The sequence below is a fragment of the Cuculus canorus genome, chromosome 1, assembly GCF_017976375.1.
Source record: "Cuculus canorus isolate bCucCan1 chromosome 1, bCucCan1.pri, whole genome shotgun sequence".
In the NCBI taxonomy this organism is placed as follows: Eukaryota; Metazoa; Chordata; class Aves; order Cuculiformes; family Cuculidae; genus Cuculus; species Cuculus canorus.
The window spans coordinates 208,828,348-208,850,202 of NC_071401.1; the positions used below are offsets into that span (position 1 = coordinate 208,828,348).

General features: G+C 56.3%; 1 protein-coding gene across 1 annotated transcript; it reads right to left on the reverse strand.

The window, feature by feature from the left end:
- Positions 1-4,308: 4,308 nt before the first annotated feature.
- Positions 4,309-20,341, reverse strand: KLHDC10 (kelch domain containing 10). Its single transcript, XM_054057917.1, has 9 exons — positions 20,205-20,341; positions 15,840-16,061; positions 15,170-15,324; positions 12,412-12,560; positions 11,394-11,478; positions 9,204-9,270; positions 8,573-8,620; positions 6,875-7,014; positions 4,309-5,298 (listed from the first exon to the last, which is right to left on the reverse strand). The coding sequence occupies exons 1-9, from the start codon at positions 20,308-20,310 to the stop codon at positions 5,089-5,091; spliced, it is 1,182 nt and encodes a 393-aa protein (XP_053913892.1). The 5' UTR covers positions 20,311-20,341; the 3' UTR covers positions 4,309-5,088.
- Positions 20,342-21,855: the final 1,514 nt, after the last annotated feature.

The window sequence follows — 21,855 nt, forward strand, 5'->3', positions numbered from 1 at the left end:
AGGAGGCTCCAAGGATGATGCAAGGGCTGGAGAACCTCCCGTCCGAGGACAGGCTGGGAGAGTTGGGGTTGTTGAGGCTGGAGAAGAGAAGGCTCCCAGGAGACCTTGGAGCAGCTTCAGGTATGGAAAGGTGCTCCAGGGAAGCTGGGGAGGGGCTCTTGATCAGGGAGTGCAGGGACAGGATGAGGAGGGGGTGGTTTTGAGCTGAAAGAGGGGAGATTGAGGTGAGATCTTAGGGAGAAATGTTCTCCTGTGAGGGTGGGGAGGCCCTGGAAGAGGTTGTCCAGAGAAGCTGTGGCTGCCCCATCCCTGGAAGTGTTCAAGGCCAGGTTGGATGGGGCTTGGAGCTCCTGATCCAGCGGGAGGTGTCCCTGCCCATGGCAGGGGGTGGGATTGGATGGGCTTGGAGGTCTCTTCCAACTCAGGCCATTCCATGATTCTCCGTCTCTCTCCATGACCCTCCCATGGCCTCCAGCCTGGCCTTGTCTGCCTGTCCTCTGACCACCTCCCGGGCGGGAGCAGGGGCGCTCCTGGCGTGGGTGCAGGGGACCATCCCTTCTCCTGCTGAAGGAACCACCAGGGGCTGAGGACAAAGCGGGTCCTTGGACTCATTTATTGTCAGAGCTTTAAAAACAAACAAAAACCAACTCAAAAGCAAAACACAGCCCCATCCATTGACATCGGCACCGCAATGCCTGTGCCCATCCCTGACCCCACCGGGATCGGCTCTGGCAGCAACGGAGCGCTGCTCCCTGTCCGTGCAGGGAATGTGGACTCCAAAGGATCCAGAAGATCCCACGGTCACCAGAGAAACAAGATAAGACTTTGAACAGCCCGGAATAAACCAGGCCTGGATCTCTCCTTCCCAGAGGAGGGAGCTGCTCATTAGCAACTAACGACGCTGCTTAATCGAGTTTTTCCTAGTAGAGCATCAGTCTGGGCAACGCTGCCATTGTCGGTAGGGGAGAAGGTCCCAGAACTGGGAGGGTTCCTGGGTGAGCTGATGGTGGCAGAGGGGCTGGACAGCACGGGGCGGTGGCAGAGGGAACGGCGTGGCATGGGAGGGGGGGAGATGATGGTTCAAGCTAAACAGAACTCATCACCCTTGGGTGAGGGTTATTTGGGACTTCTGGAGCTGGACCCAGCCGTGGCGTCGGGGAAAGCGTGGCAGGGCCACCACCGAGTCCCTTCCTCAGCAAAGCCCAGCTGTGGCCACGGGAGGCTGCAAGGACCCCCCAGTGAGGTCTTGCATTGTCCTGAGTGGCTCTGCTCGGTGCCAGGGGCAGAGCTGCAGCAGGAGGTGACAGCAGCAGAGCCACCCCACAAAACCCGGGTCTAAGGTGGTTTTCTCCATCTCAACATCCCAATTCCAGGCAGCAGCACAGCGGCGCTGAACTCCTCCCTCCATCAGCTTCTCCTTCAGGCTGTGCCCCGGAGCGAAGCCTCACTGCGAGCCAGCGAGCAGCTTCTATTATCCAGAATCTCCATGCAAGCGGAGCGAGTGGTGCCTCCCGCAAAGGGAGCCGTGAGCTCTGCATGTTTGGAACAGGCTTTGAGGAAGAGCAGCCTCCAAGATCTTGTGTCCGTTATGCAGCCACCACGCGGGGACACGGGGAGAGGAGAAGCCCTGGGCTGCAGCAGCGGGCAACGCTTGTTCTGGACGCTACCAGCAAGCGCAAGTCCCAGGTGGGATGCAGGACCATTAGGTTGGTAAAGACCTTGGAGATCATCGAGTCCAACTGTCCCTGTTCATGACTGAACCATCCCTGAGCACCTCATCTGCCCGGCTCTTAAACCACTCCAGAAATGAGGGCTCCACCACCGCCCTGGACAGCCTCTGCAGGGACTGAGAACCCTTTCCATGAAGAGATTCTTTCCAATATCCAATCTGAACCTGCCCTGGCACAACCTGAGGCCGTTTCCTCTCGTTCCATCCCCTGTCCCTTGGGAGAAGAGCCCAGCACCCACCTCTCCACAACCTCCTTTCAGGCAGTTGCAGACAGCGATGAGATCTCCCCTCAGCCTCCTCTTCTCCAGGCTAAACAGCCCCAGGGCCCTCAGCCACCTCTCAGAACCCTTGTTCTCCAGACCCTTCCCCAGCTCTGTTCCATTCTCCGGATGCTCCAGCCTCTCAAGGTCCTTCTTGGAGTGAGGGGCCCAGAACGGAGCCCAGGATGCGAGGGGCGACCTCCCCAGCACCAAGTCCAGGGGCACAATCCCTGCCCTGCTCCTGCTGGCCACGCTGTTTCTGGTACAGGCCAGGATGCCATTGGCCTTCTCGGCCACCTGGGTCACTGCTGGCTCATGTTCAGGTGCTGTCAAACAACACCCCCAGGTCCTCCTTCTCCAGGCAGCTTTCCAGCTGCTCTCCCCCAAGCCTGGAGCTGCTTGAGGTTGTTGTGTCAAGGACCCGGCCCTGGCCTTGTTGATCCTCATCCCATTGCTGTCAGCCCACGGATCCAGCCTGGCCAGATCCCTCTGCAGAGCCTTCCTGCCCTCCATCCATGGATCCAGCCTGGCCAGATCCCTCTGCAGAGCCTTCCTGCCCTCCATCCATGGATCCAGCCTGGCCAGATCCCTCTGCAGAGCCTTCCTGCCTTCCATCCATGGATCCAGCCTGGCCAGATCCCTCTGCAGAGCCTTCCTGCCTTCCATCCATGGATCCAGCCTGGCCAGATCCCTCTGCAGAGCCTTCCTGCCCTCCATCCATGGATCCACCCTGGCCAGATCCCTCTGCAGACCCTTCCTGCCTTCCATCCATGGATCCAGCCTGGCCAGATCCCTCTGCAGACCCTTCCTGCCCTCCATCCATGGATCCAGCTTCTCCAGATCCCTCTGCAGACCCTTCCTGCCTCCATCCATGGATCCAGCCTGGCCAGATCCCTCTGCAGAGCCTTCCTGCCTCCATCCATGGATCCAGCCTGGCCAGATCCCTCTGCAGAGCCTTCCTGCCTCCATCCATGGATCCAGCCTGGCCAGATCCCTCTGCAGAGCCTTCCTGCCTCCATCCATGGATGCAGCCTGGCCAGATCCCTCTGCAGACCCTTCCTGCCTCCATCCACGGATCCAGCCTGGCCAGATCCCTCTGCAGACCCTTCCTGCCTCCATCCATGGATGCAACCTGGCCAGGTCCCTCTGCAGACCCTCCCTGCCCTCCAGCAGATGGACCCTTCTGCCCAGTTTAGTGTTGTCCTCAAGCTTGCTAGTGGTGCCCTCAACCCCCTTGTCCAGGTCATGGATAAAGGTGTCCTGTGGTGCTCTGGGGCTGCAGCGCAGCCGTGTCGGAGGGGTGAAACCAGCTCCAGGGCAGCGGTGGAGGGCATGGGCAGGTTCTGGGTTTGCATCTTGTGTCTGGGTGTCCCATCGGCACGTGCAGGGCCATCAAGGACTGGATTCTCCTGCCAGGGTAGCTGAACACGTTCCTCACCAAGGTTCAAAGCTAAGATGAAGTGACAGTGTTACACATGTGGGTACAGAGCTGGGCTGAGGCCGCATGTGCCCCAGCTCAAGACCCACCACCTCCTCCCCTGTAATCACATCACAGGGCGGAAGCTCCTGGCTACCCCCTAAAGGCTGGAGAGCAAGGAAGACGTAAGAGCTTAAGGAATCTGCTGGACAGGAGCTCCAGGCTCAGATGGTTTTAATATTTCCTTGGTGATGACAAGAAAATGGGAAGAACCAGCACATGTACGACCAGGCTGCTCCAGTACAAAGGTCCCAGAGAACTGGAGGCCAGAAGGCAAAGATTAAGTGCGGACATTCAGGAAGAGCGAGAGCCACTGAGTTCGGGCCAGAAGGAGCTGGAGAAAAGGCCCAGTGTGGTCCCTCAGACGAGGGCAGGCAAGCCAGGGGCAGAGAGCAGGCGGCCCTTCACCAGGTCACTGCTGCCAGTAGGCTCTGGGGTCAGCCTGAGCCGGGAGAGGCTGCAGGGAGCAGCCAGGGAGGCTTGGAAGGGCTGGAAATGGGATGCCAGCACTCTCCAGGAGTGAAGGCTTTGTGCCCTGCCGGCTCCAAGCGGGAAACCAGCTCAAACACAGAGAGCTGGGGGCTGCGAAGGCCACCCCGCGCAGCCGAGGTTCCCACCTGGGAGCTGCACATCTTGCAGCAGAGGAGCCACTCGTGGAGCTCCCGAGGACCCGCACTAAAACCATCCCCCTACGCCGAGGGAGGTGAAGCCAACTGGAAAAAGGCCAACGTGTGACAGGGAGAAGAGCACAAAGCTTAAAGGTACACGTTGGAGTCAGCTGATGGCGACCAGGACTGCGCTGGCATGGGTGGCTCACAGGACGCGACAGAAAACACTGCGGATTTGAAGATGACAGCTCTGAAATCTACAGGGTGACGTGGGGTTTTTTTTGCAGTGGACGTGAGCAGAAGGGGTTAAAAAGCCTCAGCAAAAGCTTTTTCCCTCCCCAGTCACCACCCGGAGCAAACTACACAGTAGTCCATTGAGTGGCAACTTGTCACCGGTCTTCCAAGTGAGCCTTTCAATATGAAAAGGTGAGGAACGCGGCCGCAGGGCGTTTCAAACCAAGAGCAGTGGCAGAGGCAAAGCTTTGCTCACCACCCCACGTGACGTTCCAGCCGTCTTCCGAAGCTCAGCGCAAGGTGGGAACATGCCCGTGAAACGCATGCAAAGCCTTCGAGCGGGAGGAGCTCTCACTTGGACAGCGGGAGAGTTCGGCTGTGCGTTAGCGGGAGGAAGCGCCACCCCAAGCAGAACAGGCCTCACTGTGAGCCTTGAGCCAGATGTGCCGTGTGTAAACACGGGCTCAGGTGCTCACAGAGCTCCCGCTGCTTCCTCCATGAAGCCACAAGCAAGCGCTGATGAGGGTGGGCTGGCTTGGATGTTACGGATTCATCCCAGAGAGCGTTTCTGAGTAACGGTGTAATTTAGAGATAAATTAAAAGTCAATTTTTCAACAACTTAAAGTAAAAATTCCTAGAAAGGCATCGATGCATTTGCAGAGTAAGGCGTTGAGCGGGTTCCTCCATCTTCTTAACGAGACCATCCACGGTATCCATAAATAGGGGGTGGGAGAGGGCTCCTGGAACGTACTGTGTCCCGGATGGAAGCATGCAGGGGCCTCATTTTAGTCGCTCGACGAGTCCCTGCGTCAGTCCGAGGTGCAAGAGCTGAGAGCGGGAGAGAGTTGCGAGGTGAGGGAAATACTCGAGGAGCTTCTCCCAGGACAGTTCCAGCAGGCTGGGCACCACCAGCCACATTTTAAAGAGCGAGCCAGTCCGTTTGTTCTCGTGGATGTTGACCACCCCTCCATGAACGTACATGCAGCCAGCCTGGATGGGAAAAGGCGGAGAGGAGGGGTTACACGGGGAGCAGACCAAGCTGGCACAGCAGAAGGTGCTGAGCCGTGAGGAAAAACAGGCTTTGGCTCTTCAGATTCCCAGCTGGATGATCACAGAGCGAGGTTCATCTCGCACACTTTGACATGCCGGTGACAGCGGTGTCACCACCTGAGCCCGTCACCCCAGCATCCTCTCACGGCCAAGGGGAGGAAACGGCGCATCTAAAGGACCCTCAAACCTGTATCCACCAGTTTAGAGTCCTCTGCTCCCTATTTTAGGTGAATTCTGCCCCAAGAAATCCATTCTGGGAGTGGGGCAAAGCGTTAATAAATTCATCCAGAACCCTCCTTGGTTTTCAGCTGAAAGGAATGTGTGTTTTCTAACTACCCCCCACCACACAAAGCCACGCTGAGCTCCCTCAGCAGAAGCCAGGCTGAACGAGCCCAACCCTCGCACAGGAGGCGCGCCAGGAATCACAGGAGCACGGAGAGGCAGGAAGAGCCCAGCTACTGGCCTCTGCTGCGAAGGGCTTCACTTCTTGCTGCAGTCACCGAGGGAAACCTCACCTTTGTCAGGCCTGCAGCTTCCCAGAAAAACTGCACGCCAACCGTCTCCAAACTTGGTGACATGGGCTCTTACAACCAAACCATCCCATCTCCAACCTGAACTTTTCGTGTCCACTTCTGGAATCCCCAGCAGAAGAGGGACCTGGAACTGCTGGAATGGGTCCAGAGGAGGCCACGGAGATGATGCGAGGGCTGGAGCCTCTCTGCTGTGAGGACAGGCTGGGAGAGCTGGGGTTGTCCAGCCTGGAGACGAGAAGGCTGTGGGGAGACCTTAGAGCAGCTTCCAGTATGGAAAGGGGTTCCCAGAAAGCTGAGGAGAGGCTTCTCCCCAGAGCCTGGAGTGACAGGACGAGGGGGAATGGCTTTAAATTGGAAGGGGGAGATTTAGACTGGACAATAGGAGGAAATTGTTTGCGCTGAGGGTGGGGAGGCCCTGGCCCAGGTTGCCCAGAGAAACCGTGGCTGCCCCATCCCTGGAGGTGTTCAAGGCCAGGTTGGATGGGGCTTGGAGCCCCTGATCCAGAGGGAGGTGTCCATGCCCATGGCAAGGGGTGGGACTGGGTGGGCTTTGAGGTCACTTCCAACCCAAACCACTCCAGGATTCCAGCGGCAGCTCTTTCCAAAGAAGGCTGCTCCTCTCCTGATTGTTCAGCCCTGGCTGCTGTCAATAGGCCAAATCCAGTTTATTTGGCGGAATATTTGTGGGTTTTTGCTGTCCGCCCACAGAATTACCCCCTAGATGCAGTTTAAAAGCTAAAATCCTGCATCATTGCTTTTAAAAAGCAAAATATTCCAAGTGCCACCCGCTCTAACCAGCTGCAGGAGTACGAGGTGTTGACGCAGTGACCTCACACAAGCCCTCAGCCTCCTTAAAGACATCGCAGCAGTGGTCACCTCCTCGGGAACATCAGCTCAGCTCTACTTGCAGCCCACCCGAGCGTCAGAGCGCCAGGAGGAACACCTTGACGTTCAGCTGTGAAGGAAAGGATCGAGTCACTTACCGGTGTGACAGCGGCGCAGTGGAAGTACACGGGTTCCGGCATGGCGGCAGGGAGCTTGACCCACTGGAATGTCTGCAGGTTCAGCTTCCAAACGTCTCCCAGAATCACTTCTCCATTATAGCCACCGCAAACAAATACGTCTGTAAGAGAGGAAACCCACGGTGCTTCCAGTCCCAGCCACCCTTCAATTCAGCAATCGGAGAACATGGCGGAGACTGGAGTAAAGGAATACCTTGGCAGAACAGTTTTAGGACTCACACTTGCCTCACCACAAGCTCTCAGAACCTCCCAGATCAGTTCCAGCCCAGCAATCACCAGCACAGAGCCCGCTTACTGAATCATGGAATGGTCTGGGCTGGAAGGCACCTTTAAACATCACCAATTCCACCCTACGGGCAGGGACACCTCCCACCAGAGGAGGGCCACGGAGGTAATGTGAGGGCTGGAGCTCCTCTTCTGTGAGGACAGGCTGGGAGAGTTGGGGTTGTCCAGCCTGGAGAAGAGAAGGCTGCGGGGAGACCTTAGAGCAGTTTCCAGTATGGAAAGGGGCTCCAGGAAAGCTGGGGAGGGGCTTCTTCCAAGGGTCTGGAGTGACAGGACGAGGGGGAATGGCTTTAAACTAGAAGATTTAGACTGAACATTAAGAAGAAATTCTTCATGATGAGGGTGGGGAGGTCCTGGCCCAGGTTGCCAAGGGATGTCCTGGCTGCCCCATCCCTGGAGGTGTTCAAGGCCAGGTTGGATGGGGCTTGGAGCCCTTGATCCCATGGGAGGTGTCCCTGCTCCTGGGGTGGAATTGGGTGATCTTCAAGGTCCCTTCCAACCTCAGCAGTCTACGATACTACTCTATGATTCTGCTAAGCTCCATGGAGATCTTAACCTACAAAACACCCTCACTTTAGTAGAGAATGGAAGATCCAGGTGCTAACTCTGCTACGGCCTCATCATCCACCTCAGATGGACAACACCATGGAAAGGATGTGCTATCCAAGAAATCCCTGAAGTCTTGTCTCTAAAGAACTCGGGCTGATATGAAAGATGAGGAAAAGATTTTTAGCAGGGCCTGTAGCAATAGGACAAGGGGTAATGGTTTTAAGCGAAAAGAGGTGAGGTTTAGACTGGATACTAGGAGGAAATCTCTTACGCTGAGGGTGGGGAGGCCCTGGCCCACGTTGCCCAGAGAGGCTGTAGACACCTCATCCCTGGAAATAGTCAACTACATTGGATGGGGCTCAGAGCAACCTGATAGACTTGAAGATGTCCCTGCTCACTGCAGGAGGGTTGGACGGGATGGGCTTTAAGGTCCCTTCCAACCCAAACCATCCTATGATTCTAAGAAGAGTGGTGCCAGCTGGGCAGCTTAAGGCCTTTTAATGAGAAAGAAATCCTCTTCCACAATCACAGAATCGCTTAGTTGGGAAAGACCTTCGAGATCATAAAATCCAAACATCCCTGTTTGCTAATGAATCAGATCACCCCCTAATCAACTCATCTTTTTAACATCCCAGGTCCCTCAGCCGCCTCTCATAACCCTTTTTCTCCTGCCCTTTCTGGACACACGCGAAGAGGCTCTTATCCACAAGAGACACATCCAGTTCCCTCAAGCGCTTGCTGGAGGCTGGCAGCGCAGGCTAGAAGGACGGGCTCGTCACTGCCAGGTGGCCTGAGAAACGCCAAGTTTCAAGAGGCTGATCTTACCATTTTTGATCTGAACGCAGCTGTGGCACCTTCTGGCTGCTGGGAAGCCTGAGAGAATAGAAAAAGAGTCAACAAAGGTTGCTTTAAAGGGCATGGGCAAGCAGTGATTGTATCTGAAGGCATCACCCTGGAGAGGCAGCACGTGGGGGGTTCTGCTTTCCTACAACCACAGGGGTGACATCTCCAATCTAGCAAGCGGCTCTTCCAGAGGGTCCGACTCCTGCTTGCGCTCCAGAGAAGGAAGAAATGTGCTGGGATCTCATCCCCACCCCACTCTGGCTCTCCCCTCTGCTCTGCAGCAGCCAAAGGCCCTACGAGGTTTCAGGGAAACACTTGCTGCTACTCAGGTCGGCACGCGGTCGCTCACAGGGGGCAGAGATGATGTGTGTCTTCTTCTGGGAGGAGAACCAGTCCCTACCACCTTTCCCCATCAGGGAGGGAGAAAAGCCAGACTGCTAGAAATGTCTCAGGTGGGTTCATCCTCCCTTCTGGAGCTCTAAACAAGCAGGACCTCAAAGTCACATCCTGTACAACAAAAAGGTGATGAAAAAGCCTTCCAGGAAACCGCCCCTCCAAGCCCGTTGGCCGCACTCTGATTTACAGGGGACGAGAGATGAAATTCCAGACTCACCAACTTTTTCATGAGGCTTCGTGGCAATTTCCTCCCAGGTGTTGGTTTCAAGGTTGTACGCGTGGATCTGAAGGGACAAAGAAAAGCCATGAGTTCCTCCCAGCTCTCACAGTGCCATAGGGACACAGTGACAGGCCCTGACCCAGGGAGAGACTTGAAATAATGATTTTAATGAAGTGGAAAAAAACCCAACAAGCTAACGGCAGGCAGTGACACGCAGGTGTGAAAGCATACAATCATGGAATGGGTCGGAAGGGACCTCAAAGCCCAGCCAGTCCCACTCTCTGCCATGGGCAGGGATACGTCCCGCTGGATCAGAGGGCTCCAAGCCCCATCCAGCCTTCGAAGAGTACCAGCTTAGCAAACTCTCACCTCAGGCTTTGCTGCTCGAGCCCCACAGCTGAAGAAAAAGGAGAAACTGGGCAAAGTGAAACCCAAACCCTCCAGCTCTCCAAAGTACTCAGAAATACCCGTTTCACCAAACGAGAAAAGAAGTGCAGAGAATGGGACAGAGAAAAAGTCACGTTAACTGCTGGATCTCAATATGTTTTGGAAGCAGAGCACTGTTTAAAGTCTCCTCGTTTATCACTGCAGCCTCTGAGATGAGTGCACTCTTCCCTCCCCAGACTGAACGGGATAAGGAATTACCACAAGAGGAAATGAAAGCAGACGTTAACAGAGAGGACACGGTCTCTCCCGCAGCGTTCTCCTGGAGGGGCTGGCGGCTCACAGGCTTCACCAGGTAAAACACAGGTGGGATGGGGTGTGGCGAGCAGAGCTCTGCCCAGCTGATGGCCAGTCATAACCAGTGTCCCCAGGGCTCCGTACTGGGGCCAGTTCTGTTCAATGGCTTTATCGACGACAGGGAATCGAGTGCTCCCTCAGTCAGTTTGCAGATGTCACTGAGTTGGGTGGGAGTGTTGATCTACCTGAGCGTAGACAGGATCTGCAGAGGGACCTGGCCAGGCTGGATCCATGGGCTGAGGCCAACAGGATGAGGTTGAACAAGGCCAAAGCCGAGTCCTGCACCTTGGTCACAACAACCCTGAGCAGCTCCAGGCTTGGGAAGGAGCAGCTGGAAAGCTGCCTGGAGGAGAAGGACCTGGGGGTGTTGGTCAACAGCGGCTGAACATCAGCCAGCAGTGGCCCAGGTGGCCAAGAAGGCCAATGCATCCTGGCCTGTACCAGAAACAGCAGAAGCAGGGCAGGGATTGTGCCCCTGGACTCCTGGCCTCAGTTCTGGGCCCTCTGAGGGCCAGAACTCTCTACAACTACCTGAAAGGAGGTTGAGGAGAGGAGGGAGCTGGCCTCTTCTCCCAAGTGACTGAGGACAAGACAAGGGGGAATGGCCTGAAGCTCCGCCAGGGGAGATTCAGGATGGATATCAGATAAAAAATTCTTCACAGAAAGAGTCATGGGGCACTGGAACAGCTGCCCAGGGAGGGGGTCGAGTCGCCTTCCCTGGAGGTGTTTAAGGAATGGGTTGATGAAGTGCTGAGGGACATGGTTTAAGGGAGTGTTAGGAATGGTTGGACTCGATGATCCAGTGGGTCCTTTCCAACCTGGTGATTCTATGATTCTAAGGGTCTGGAGAACAAGGGTTCTGAGAGGTGGCTGAGGGCCCTGGGGCTGTTGAGGCTGGAGGAGGCTGAGGGAGGACCTCATCACCGTCTGCAACTGCCTGAAAGGAGGTTGTGGAGAGGTGGGTGCTGAGCTCTTCTCCCAAGTGACAGGGGATGGAACGAGAGGAAACGGCCTCAAGTTGTGCCAGGGGAGGTTCAGATTGGACATCAGGAAGAATCTCTTCATGGAAAGGGCTCTCAGTCCCTGGCAGAGGCTGCCCAGGGTGGTGGTAGAGTCCCTATCCTTGGAGGGGTGTAAAAGCCGGGCAGACAAGATGCTCAGAGATGGTTCTGTTGTGGACAGGGACAGTTGGACTCGATGATCTCAAAAGTCTTTTCCAACCAAGTGATTCCATGATTCTATGATTCCACTGGATTTATCAGTTGTAAGGCAATAGGACACGTTTGTGACAACCCCGATGCTTACAGAAGTAGGAGAACCTGCTCCTGGTCATGCTGCTTTCACCAAGCTCTTCAGACAAAGCCAACTGAAATGCCTGTGCTGGTTACGCTTCCCTGTGGAACACCTCCTGTCCAGGCAAGCGCTCCAGGTTCCCGTTCACCTTACCTTATCTAAGGAATATGCTGTCCAGGAAGTTCCACCTCCCAGGATATAAATCCGTTGACCATCGTGTGCGATCTCATGCCTGTACCTGAAAGGGCGAAGAAGGACATTTAAGCAGCACAAGGAGTTGGTGCAAGTGAGCAACAACAAAGCTTGCTGGAAAACGCTATCCTATAGAAGTGGTTCAGGCAGGGCTCCCAAACCTGGCTGTGCTGTGTCAGCCTCTCAGGCTGGGAACTTTCAGAAGCTGTGGAAGATTTCACAAACAATCTAAGCAACATCCCAGAAGCCTGAAAGGCATTTTCTGAGAGCAGATCATAACCAGCCTTAAGAACGATGGTTCATGGAGCACCATGATGGCCATCCATACTCTGACCCCTTCTCTCACTAAGACTGTCACGGATTAATGTCCCAGCCCTCCTTCCTCTATGCCTCAAACAGGACATGGGGACCCACCAGGCTCTTCCCCTCCTTAGGAGTGACCTACCTTGGTGGTCCCAGGTCCCCAGTACTATCCCGGCACCACACAGCCCAGAGCAGTGTCCTGAGAGGCTTCACAGAACCAGGGAATAGTCTGGGTCAGAAGGGACCTCCGAGCCTATGCAGTACCCACCCCTGCCATGGGCAGGGACACTTCCCACTGGATCAGGGCCTCAAGCCCCATCCAACCTAACCCTGAACCCCTCCAGCGATGGAGCAGGCACAGCTTCTCTGGGCAACCTGGGCCAGGGCCTCCCCACCCTCACAGTAAAACATTTCTCCCTAAGATCTCATCTCGATCTCCCCTCCTGCAGCTCAAAACCGCCCCCCTTGTCCTGTCTCTGCACCCCCATCCCCACATCCACTCCCATCCCCACATCCACTCCCATCTCCACATCTCCCTGCTCGCCAGCCTCCCGGAGCTCCAGCTGTGCGAGGTTCACCGCTCCAAGCCCTGCTCCGATAGCCCTGTCCGTGCTCTCTCAGCCTTTCAGGCCCAGTAAAGGCGGTGTGGACGCTCTGAGGCCGCCCCACTGCTCACCTCTCCTCCGGCATGTCACAGGACATGTTGTTTGGCTTCAGCTGGATCCACTCTCTGGTGTTGAGGTCCAGCTTATGTAGGTCGGTGCTGTAAACGTAACCGGTTGTTCCTCCAAACACGTACAGACAGCCATTGATGATGGCCATGGCCTGACAGGTGACAGAGAGAAACCAGTTATAAAGGACATGTGACATCAGCATTTGGGAAAGAGGGAATTCCTGCTCTCCCAAAGCAAAGCGGGCACAAGTGGTGTCCTCGGAGCTTGGTGCTGGGTCTGGTCCTGTTCAATATCTTTATCAATGACCTGGATGAAGGCATTGAACAGACCCTCAGCAGGTTTGCAGGTGACACTAAGCTGGGAGGAAGGGTTAATCTGCTGGAGGGTAAGGAGGCTCTTCAAAGGGATCGGGCCAGCCTGGATCCATGGGCTGAGGCCAACGGGATGAGGTTTAGCAAGTGCCAGGTCCTGCTCTTGGGACACAACAACCCGGAGCAGCTCCAGGCTTGGGGAAGAACAGCTGGAAAGCTGCCTGGAGGAGAAGGACCTGGGGTGTTGGTCAATAGTGGCTGAACATGAGCCAGCTGGACCTGGGAGGACCTGAACAGGATCTAGTACTTTGCCTTATTGAAACTCATCCTGTTGGTCTCAGCCCATGGATCCAGCCTGGCCAGATCCCTCTGCAGAGCTTCCCTGCCCTCCATTCATGGATCCAGCCTGGCCAGATCCCTCTGCAGAGCCTTCCTGCCCTCCATCCATGGATCCAGCCTGGCCAGATCCCTCTGCAGAGCCTTCCTGCCCTCCATCCATGGATCCAGCCTGGCCAGATCCCTCTGCAGAGCCTTCCTGCCCTCCATCCATGGATCCGGCCTGGCCAGATCCCTCTGCAGAGCCTTCCTGCCCTCCATCCATGGATCCAGCTTCTCCAGATCCCTCTGCAGAGCCTTCCTGCCCTCCATCCATGGATCCAGCTTCTCCAGATCCCTCTGCAGAGCCTTCCTGCCCTCCATCCATGGATCCAGCCTGGCCAGATCCCTCTGCAGAGCCTTCCTGCCTCCATCCATGGATCCAGCCTGGCCAGATCCCTCTGCAGAGCCTTCCTGCCCTCCATCCATGGATCCAGCCTGGCCAGATCCCTCTGCAGACCCTTCCTGCCCTCCATCCATGGATCCAGCCTGGCCAGATCCCTCTGCAGATCCTTCCTGCCCTCCATCCATGGATCCAGCCTGGCCAGATCCCTCTGCAGAGCCTTCCTGCCCTCCATCCATGGATCCAGCCTGGCCAGATCCCTCTGCAGAGCCTTCCTGCCCTCCATCCATGGATCCAGCCTGGCCAGATCCCTCTGCAGAGCTTTACTGCCCTCCATTCATGGATCCAGCCTGGCCAGATCCCTCTGCAGAGCTTCCCTGCCCTCCATTCATGGATCCAGCCTGGCCAGATCCCTCTGCAGAGCTTCCCTGCCCTCCATTCATGGATCCAGCCTGGCCAGATCCCTCTGCAGAGCTTCCCTGCCCTCCATCCATGGATCCAGCCCGGCCGGGTCCCTCTGCAGAGACTTCCTGCCCTCCAGCAGATCAACCCTTCCACCCAGCTTTGTGTCATCCATGAACTCACTAAGGGTCCATTCAATCCCTTCATCCAGGTCACTGATAAAGCCATGGAAAAGGACTGGACCCAGCACTGAGCCCTGGGGACACAACGTGTGACCAAAACCATAGACCAAACACTGGGTGAACACTGAGCAGCAGAACCAAACCAAAAATAGAGCCTCCAAGATGAAACTTCCCAGCAGCTACTGCTCTTCCACACCCCACCGAGGCACACCAGCGGAGACTGCGGCAGAGTTTTAAAGCTGCTCCCTCCCTCCCATGGTCTCCAACAGCCCCACGGTCGCAGGCTCCCCCACAGCATCCCTCCTCCCACGCACTCTTACTGCTGATGACACGCTAGGCCGATGGCACGGAGCTTCTTTGCCAGTGACCCATAAGTACCACACACCGCCTGCCCCAAACACCAGCAGGAGAAAACAGCTTTTTCCACCACAGGAGAATCGTAGAATCACGGAATGGTTTGGGCTGGAAGGGACCTCCAAGCTCATCCAGTCCCACACCCTGCCATGGGCAGGGACATCTCCCACTGGATCAGGGGCTCCAAGCCCTGTCCAACTCGGCCTTGAACACCTCCAGGGATGGGGCAGCCACGGCTTCTCTGGGCAACCTGGGCCAGGGCCTCCCCACTCTCATCATGAAGAATTTCCTCCTAGTGTCCAGTCTAAGTCTTCCCCCTTCTAATTTAAAGCCATTGCCCCTCGTCCTGTCAACCCAGGTCTTTGTAAAAGGCAATATGTGTCTCAAGAGAGAAGACGGGTGACTTTAATGACCGGAGGAGGAACGTGACCTGTTGAAGCATCACTTCTGAGGGAGAACCACAATGAGACAGCAGAGATGAATGATCAAGGTGGACTTTAGAGGACTTCGGAGTTAATGAAGAATAAATAACTAGGAAAATATGGGAAGAACGAGAACTTTTTGAAGTAAATACCTATTGTGTAAAGTGTATAAACATTGGATGATTTTGTGTGGGCCTTTGCCACTCATTGAGGCGATGGCCCAGCTCTGAGCTGTGAATAAAGCAAACCTAGAGTTATCCCCTGTCTGGTGAAAATCCTTCAGCACACACACAGAAACCGAGCCTGGTGGCCAGCAGAAATCTCTGTGCCCTGGGACCCCGCAGCGCCCCGGCGAGGGCTGCCCGTCCTACCTGCCCATAGATCCGATTGGGTTTCTTTCCTCGGCAGCTGAGCAGAGCCCATCGTTTGTACTTGACGTTGCAGACGTGGACGTCGTTGCCGTTGCTCTCCCCGAAGGGGATGCCAGTGCCCCCGAAGACCAGCAGGTTGTTGCCGTGCAGCACCACTAGGAGTGAATCAGAGCAGAGAGATTTGTGCCGTGAGATGCAGTAAAACGGAACCGCTGCCCACTCTGGAGATGGCAGGCAGCACTTCCAACACCTTGCAATTCACACCACACATTTATGGCTTTGAAACGCTTTAAAACAGAAAGAATACAAGCTAAAACCATGGCAACCAGGTGGCTTTAAACGATGGCCAGTGAACAAAGAGAACTATTTTTGGCTGCTTCGCGACGTCTGATTGTGCTGAGCCGGAGCTGCTCAAAGCGCAGCTGTCTCGCACGATCCAGCTCAACCTCAAAACCACCTCTTGCACTTGAAATTTTCTCTCCTTCTGCTTCAATCAGAGCAGAACAGGAAAGAAGAACCACCAAACCATCCCGAACTTAAGGCCTGCCTGAAGAAGAGTCAGAAAGAGGATCCAGATTTCCCAGTTCTTGCCCAGTTTTGCATTCCACCAGGGGCACCGATTAAAATAGCGTGAGGAGCAGGCGCGTAGGAATTGGATTTCCATACATACGTGACATGGAGGCCAGCTCCCTCGGCATGTAGCCTTCGGTGCCCATCTGATGCCAGGTGTCCGTGGCGAAGTTGTACCTCCAGAGCTCCCTGAAGAGTGGGTAGTCTTCATTCTCTGGCCCACCTGACTCATCGTAGTCAGGATTGTAGCCTCCAAACACATACAGGTTGGCATTATCGGCCACACAACGATGGCCACTTCTTGCTGGTGGAGACCTGTGGCCTACAGCAAAAATAGAAGGTGAAAAGAGCTTCAGTGAGATGTCAGCAGAGGAGCCAAACTCGGAACAGCTATGGTGGTGCTCCAACAAGAGCAGTGTTCATCTGTAGGGAAGCAAGCTGGAGAAGTGAGCCTGTGAGAACCTCGTGAGGTTCAACCAGGCCAAGGGCAAGGTTCTAAACCTGGGTCGGGGCAATCCATGGTTTCAATCCAGGCTGAGGGATGACGTGATTGAGAGCAGCCCTGAGTAGAAGGACGTGGGGTGCTGGGGGAGGAGAAGCTTGATATAAGCTGGCAACACGTGCTCGCAGAAACCACCCGTGTCCTGGGCTGCATCCAAAGCTGTAGGAAGCAAGGAGGGAGGGGATTCTGCCCCTCTGCTCCTCTCTGGGGAGACCTCACCTGGAGGATTGTGTCCAGTTCCGGAATCCTCAACATAAGAAGGAGATGGAGCTGTTGGAACGGGTCCAGAGGAGGCTACAAAGATGATGTGAGGGCTGAAGCACCTCCCATTCGCACCAGGAGGAAGAGCAGCATGGAACCCATCTGAGATCCTACAGGCTAAGCCTGACAACCGTAAGGGGCTGGAGAACAAGCGTTATGGAGAGGACCAGGCTTTTTAGCCTGGAGGAGGCTCAGGGGAGACCTCATCACTGTCTGCAACTTCCTGGAAGGGTCTGGAGAACAAGGGTTCTGAGGGCCCTGGGGCTGTTTAACCTGGAGAAGAGGAGGCTGAGGGGAAACCTCATCACTGTCTGCAACTGCCTGAAAGGAGGTTGTGGAGAGGTGGGCGCTGGTCTCTTCTCCCAAGGGACAGTGATGGGATGGGAAGAAACGGCTTCAAGTTGTGCCAGGGCAGGTTCAGGTTGGACGTCAGGAAGAATCTTCATGAAAAGGGTTCTCAGGCCCTGGCAGAGGCTGCCCAGGGTGGTGGTGGAGTCCCCATCCCTGGAGGCATTTGAAAACCCGGCAGACGAGGTGCTCAGGGATGGTTCAGCAGTGGACAGGGATGGTTGGACTCCAAGGTCTTTTCCAACCAAGCGATTCTAGAGTTCCATGAAGTGGCAGAGGCAGCCCTTCCCAAAAGGAAGCCCTCTGTCTACCAACCTCCTCCCTAAAAGCTGACGGAAAAAGAAGAAGGGAGGACAATTCAAGCTCAGACCTCAAGTGGAAGAGACAAAAATATGGATTCAGTCCAGAAAAATCTGAAAAGCAATATTCTTGTTGGACAACAGTGACCGAAGTCTCAGCTGACAAGGGATCAAAAAGTAATGCTGCATGTGCTGAAATTCGATGCAGAGGAAGAGCCCCACACAGTGACAGGGGTGGATGTTTCTCCTCAACAAGACACGGGACCACGTAACAAACCAGGAAGCTGAAAGGACAGAAAATGACCAGGTCCCTGAACAAAGGAGCTGGTTGCGAGACACGTGTAGAACGTTTCAAGCTGGATAAACCAGGAAGGATTCCAAACTAATTTTTTCTGTGCAACTCCAAGCTTCAGCTTGAGGAGGAGGAGGGTACGTAACAGTCCCCTAAATGTAAATATCAATGTGAGACCACGGCCCCTTCGAGCACACAGGGGAAGAGCGGCTGGAAAGCCACACAGCGGAAAAGGCCCTGGGGATGCTGGTCAAGAGTGGCTGAACATGAGCCAGCGGAGCCCCAGGTGGCCAAGAAAGCAAACAGCATCCTGGCTTGGATCAGCCATGGGTTGGCCACCAGGAGCAGGGCAGGGATTGTGCCCCTGGGAGGCCGCTCCTTGAATCCTGGCCTCAGTTCTGGGCCCTTGCTCCAAGAAGGACCTTGAGGGGTTGGAGTGTCTGGAGAAGGGAACGGAGCTGGGGAAGGGGCTGGAGAACAAGGGTTCTGAGAGACGGCTGAGGGCCCTGGGGCTGTTTAGCCTGGAGAAGAGGAGGCTGAGGGGAGACCTCATCGCTGTCTGCAACTGCCTGAAAGGAGGTTGTGGAGAGGTGGGTGCTGAGCTCTTCTCCCAAGGGACAGGGGATGGGAAGAGAGGGAATGGCCTCAAGTAGTGCCAGGGGAGGTTCAGATAGGACATCAGGAAGAATCTCTCCATGGAAAGTGTGGTGAAGCCCTGGCAGAGGCTGTGCAGGGTGTGGTGGAGTCACCAGAGATGTTCAAAACACGTGTAGATGTGGTGCTTCAGGACATGATCTAGTTGACACAGTGGGCTTTATTGTTGATGGTTGGACTTGATGCGCTGAGAGGTCTTTTCCAACTGTAATGATTCTATGACTTACACCCTCTGCTCGTTGCACCTCAACCTGGCTTTGGTTCCCTCAACAATAAAGAGCAAATCAAGAAAACCGATAAAACAAGATGCCAGAAGACCCCTCACCCCAAGCACGCAACAATCTCCACCACCGGCCTCCTCCTACAGCCCCACGTACGCACTTCATCACACCCAGTGACCATCGCACCATGATGCGCCCAGTTTTCTTCTCAGAGCCTGCTACAAAGACCAGCGGTGAATGAGAGGCATAAGAGGAGGCACCGAGCCTCTTCCCAGCAGCAAAGGTGAACTAAAGGACTTGTCCAGGCTGAATAATGAAGTTTCACTGAGCACGAGCAGCTTTGCTTCGCCCCATCTGCTGCTGCTTTAAGCTCCAACTCTTGTCCACAGTGAAGTTACAGTAGGGCTTCAGACCAGCTCCTCGTGGGGCAGTTTTGACAGATTTGCGTTGTTTCCAGTAAGAATTGCATATTGCAGCAATCCCGGCTCAGAAAATTGATAAGCGCTGGCTCAAAGAGGGGAAGAAAATGAAGGAACTGAGGGTAGATTTTGGCATGGCCGCTGACCGCGCGGTGCCACCGGGCACCTGGCATGGCACGGGCACTCACAGGAAAGGTGGATATTCCGTGTACAAAGAGCAGCAGCCAGGAAACTCCTGCCCTCAGTGCTGGGTGAAACTGTTAAACCAATTTTACATCACGTCCATCCAATCTGGGTGAGGGGACTGAGTGCATCCTTATGGAGTTCACGGGTGACATGAAGCTGGGCAGAAGTGTCAACCTCCTTGAGGACAGGAGGGCTCTGCAGAGGGACCTGCCCAGGCTGGATCCATGGATGAGGGCAGAAAGGGTCTGCAGAGGGACCTGGCCAGGCTGGAGGGCAAGGAAGCTCCCCTTCATCCTATCCCTGCACTCCCTGATCAAGAGCCCTTCTCCAGCTTTCCTGGAGCCACTTTCTGTACTGGAAGCTGCTCTAAGGTCTCCCCACAGCCTTCTCTTCTCCAGGCTCAACAACCCCAACTCTCCCAGCCTGTCCTCACAGCAGAGGGGCTCCAGCCCTCGGATCAGCTCCGTGGCTTCCTCTGGACCTGTTCCAACAGTTCCAGGTCCTTCTTATCTTGGGGATTCCAGAACTGGGCACAGGCTCCAGGTGGGATCTCCCCAGAGCGGAGCAGAGGGGCAGAATACCCTCCCTCCCTGCTGGTCCCACGGCTTTAGATGCAGCCCAGGACACAGGGCGTTTCTGGGCTGCGAGTGCACGTTGCTGGTTCCTGTCGAGCTTCTCCTCCCACAGCACCCTCGCATGTCCATGGGGACGCCAGACCCCAAATATCCTGGGGAAGGGTGACCCCCATTCTGGCTTCATGTGACTGCAGACCTCAAATGCCTGGGGGGTGACCCTCATCCCGGCTCCATGGGGGCCCCAGACCCCAAATATCCTGGAGAAGGGTGACCCCCATCCTGTATCCATGGGGATCCCAGATTCCCATGTCCTGAGAAGGGGGTGACCCCTATCCTGGCTCCACGGGGACCCCAGACCCCAAATATACTGGAGAAGGGTGACCCCCATCCTGGCTCCATGCGACTCCAGACCCCACATGCCCGGAGGGAGACCCCCATCCTGGCTCTGCGGGGACCCCAGACCCCAAATATCCTGGGGAAGGGTGACCCCCATCCTGTGTCCATGGGGATCCCAGATTCCCATGTCCTGAGAAGGGGGTGACCCCTATCCTGGCTCCACGGTGACTTCAAACCCCAATGCCCTGAGGAGGGGGTGACCCCCACCCCGTGTCCATGGGAACCCACACCCCCACTGTCCCAGGCCCTCAGGGACACTGACCCCCCACGCAACGTCTCAGGGGTCCCAGCTCCCGCCCCCTCCCCACTCACCCGCCGATCGCGGCCGCCCCGGCAGCTGCACGAAGCGGTTGAGGCCGCTGCCGCCGCCCGGCCCATCGCCGCCTCCCTCCTCGCTGCCCTCCCGGGCCGCCGCCATGGCCGCTTCCGCCCCGGCGCCACCAGGCCCCGCCCCCCGCTGTCAATCAACGCCTAGGCCCCGCCCCGCCCCGCCCCGCCAATCAGCGCCAGACCCCGCCCCATAGGCCAATCAGAGACGGCTCCCGCCCTCTTGGCCAATCAGCGCCTTCTCCCAGCTGTCAATTATCCATTGATCCCCGCCCTCTCATCCAATCAGAGCCCAGTCTGCCACAGCCAGTCAGCGCCGAGCGCCGGCGAGCGCAGCCAATCAGCGCCGTGTCTCCTCTCAGCCAGTCAGCTCCGAGAGCTCGCGGCGGCGGCCAATGGGACGCGGGATTCTTGGCTGGTGATGGGAAGGGCGCGTTGAGAGTGCAGCGCGAGATCGTGTCGAGGGGGGGGCAGACAGGAGCAATTGAGTGCGGAAAGAGCGAACGGGGTGGCCCCGAGGCTCTGTTACGGGGCGAGCTGGTGGCACTGGGGCGCACTGGGACTGGCTGTGGGGAACTGGGAAGCACTGGGACTGACTGTGGGGAACTGAGAAGCACTGGGAGGGAATGGGAGCTGTTATAGAGGAAACTGGTGGCACTGGGAGTCACTGGAAACTGTTGTGGGGGAACTGGAAGCACTGGGAGCTGTTACGAAGGAACTGGGGAGCACTGGGGATTGTTGGAGTGGACACTGGGAAGCACTGGGAGCTGTTATGGAGAAAGTGGGGAGCACTGGGAGGGACTGGGAGCTGTTATGGGGAAAATGGGAAGGACTGGGAGTTGTTATGGAGGAACTGGTGGCACTGGGAAGCCCTAGGAACTGTTGTGGGGGACACTGGGAGAGACTGGGAGCTGTTGGGGGGCACTGGGAAGGACTGGGAGCTGTTATGGGGGAACTGGGAAGCACTGGGAGTGGTTATGGGGGCTGCTGGGGGCAGCCTAACCCTGTCCCCCCACCCCCAACCCCATCTCTGGGGGCACTGGTGGCACTAAGGAGTACTGGGAGGTGGCACTGGGAGTGCTTTGAGGCAGTACTGGTGACACTGGGGGGAGGACTGGTGGCACTGGGAGCACTGGAGGGACTAAGGAACACTGGCAGGCACTACTGGTGGCACTGGCCCCATTACTGGTGGCACTGGGAGGTTTCCCTGGCCCAGTTATTGGTGTCGCTGGTATCCCTGAGAGTGCTGGGCCCTGTAACTGGTGTCACTGGGAGGTGTCGTTGGTGTCACTGGCCCCATTTCTGGTGTCCCTGGGAGCACTGGGAGGCATCACTGGTGCCCCTTGCCCTGTTACTGGTGTCCCTGGGAGCACTGGGCAGTGTCCCTGGCATCACTGGCCCTTTTACTGGTATCACTGGGGGCAGTTCTAGCGTCCTTATGAGGCATTACTGGTGTCATTGGGAGTACTGGGCAGTGTCCCTGGTGTCACTGGCCCTGTTACTGGTGTCCCTGGGAGCACTGGGAGGCATTGCTGGTGTCCCTGAGGGTGTTACTGGTGTCACTGGGAGCACTGGGCGGCGTCACTGGCCCCATTACTGGGGTCACTGGTGTTACTGGTGTCCCTGGGAGCACTGG

What these genes read in the sequence shown, in the direction of transcription:
- KLHDC10 (XM_054057917.1), bottom strand. Translation starts at nt 20,310, where the DNA reads ATGGCGGCGGCCCGGGAGGGCAGCGAGGAGGGAGGCGGCGATGGGCCG. An exon ending in GGAGCTGGCCTCCATGTCAC is followed by an intron (nt 15,325 to 15,839) that starts GTATGTATGGAA and finishes ATTCACTCCTAG; the next exon opens with TGGTGCTGCACGGCAACAAC. An exon ending in CAGCATATTCCTTAGATAAG is followed by an intron (nt 9,271 to 11,393) that starts GTAAGGTGAACG and finishes TTGTCCCTTCAG; the next exon opens with ATCCACGCGTACAACCTTGA.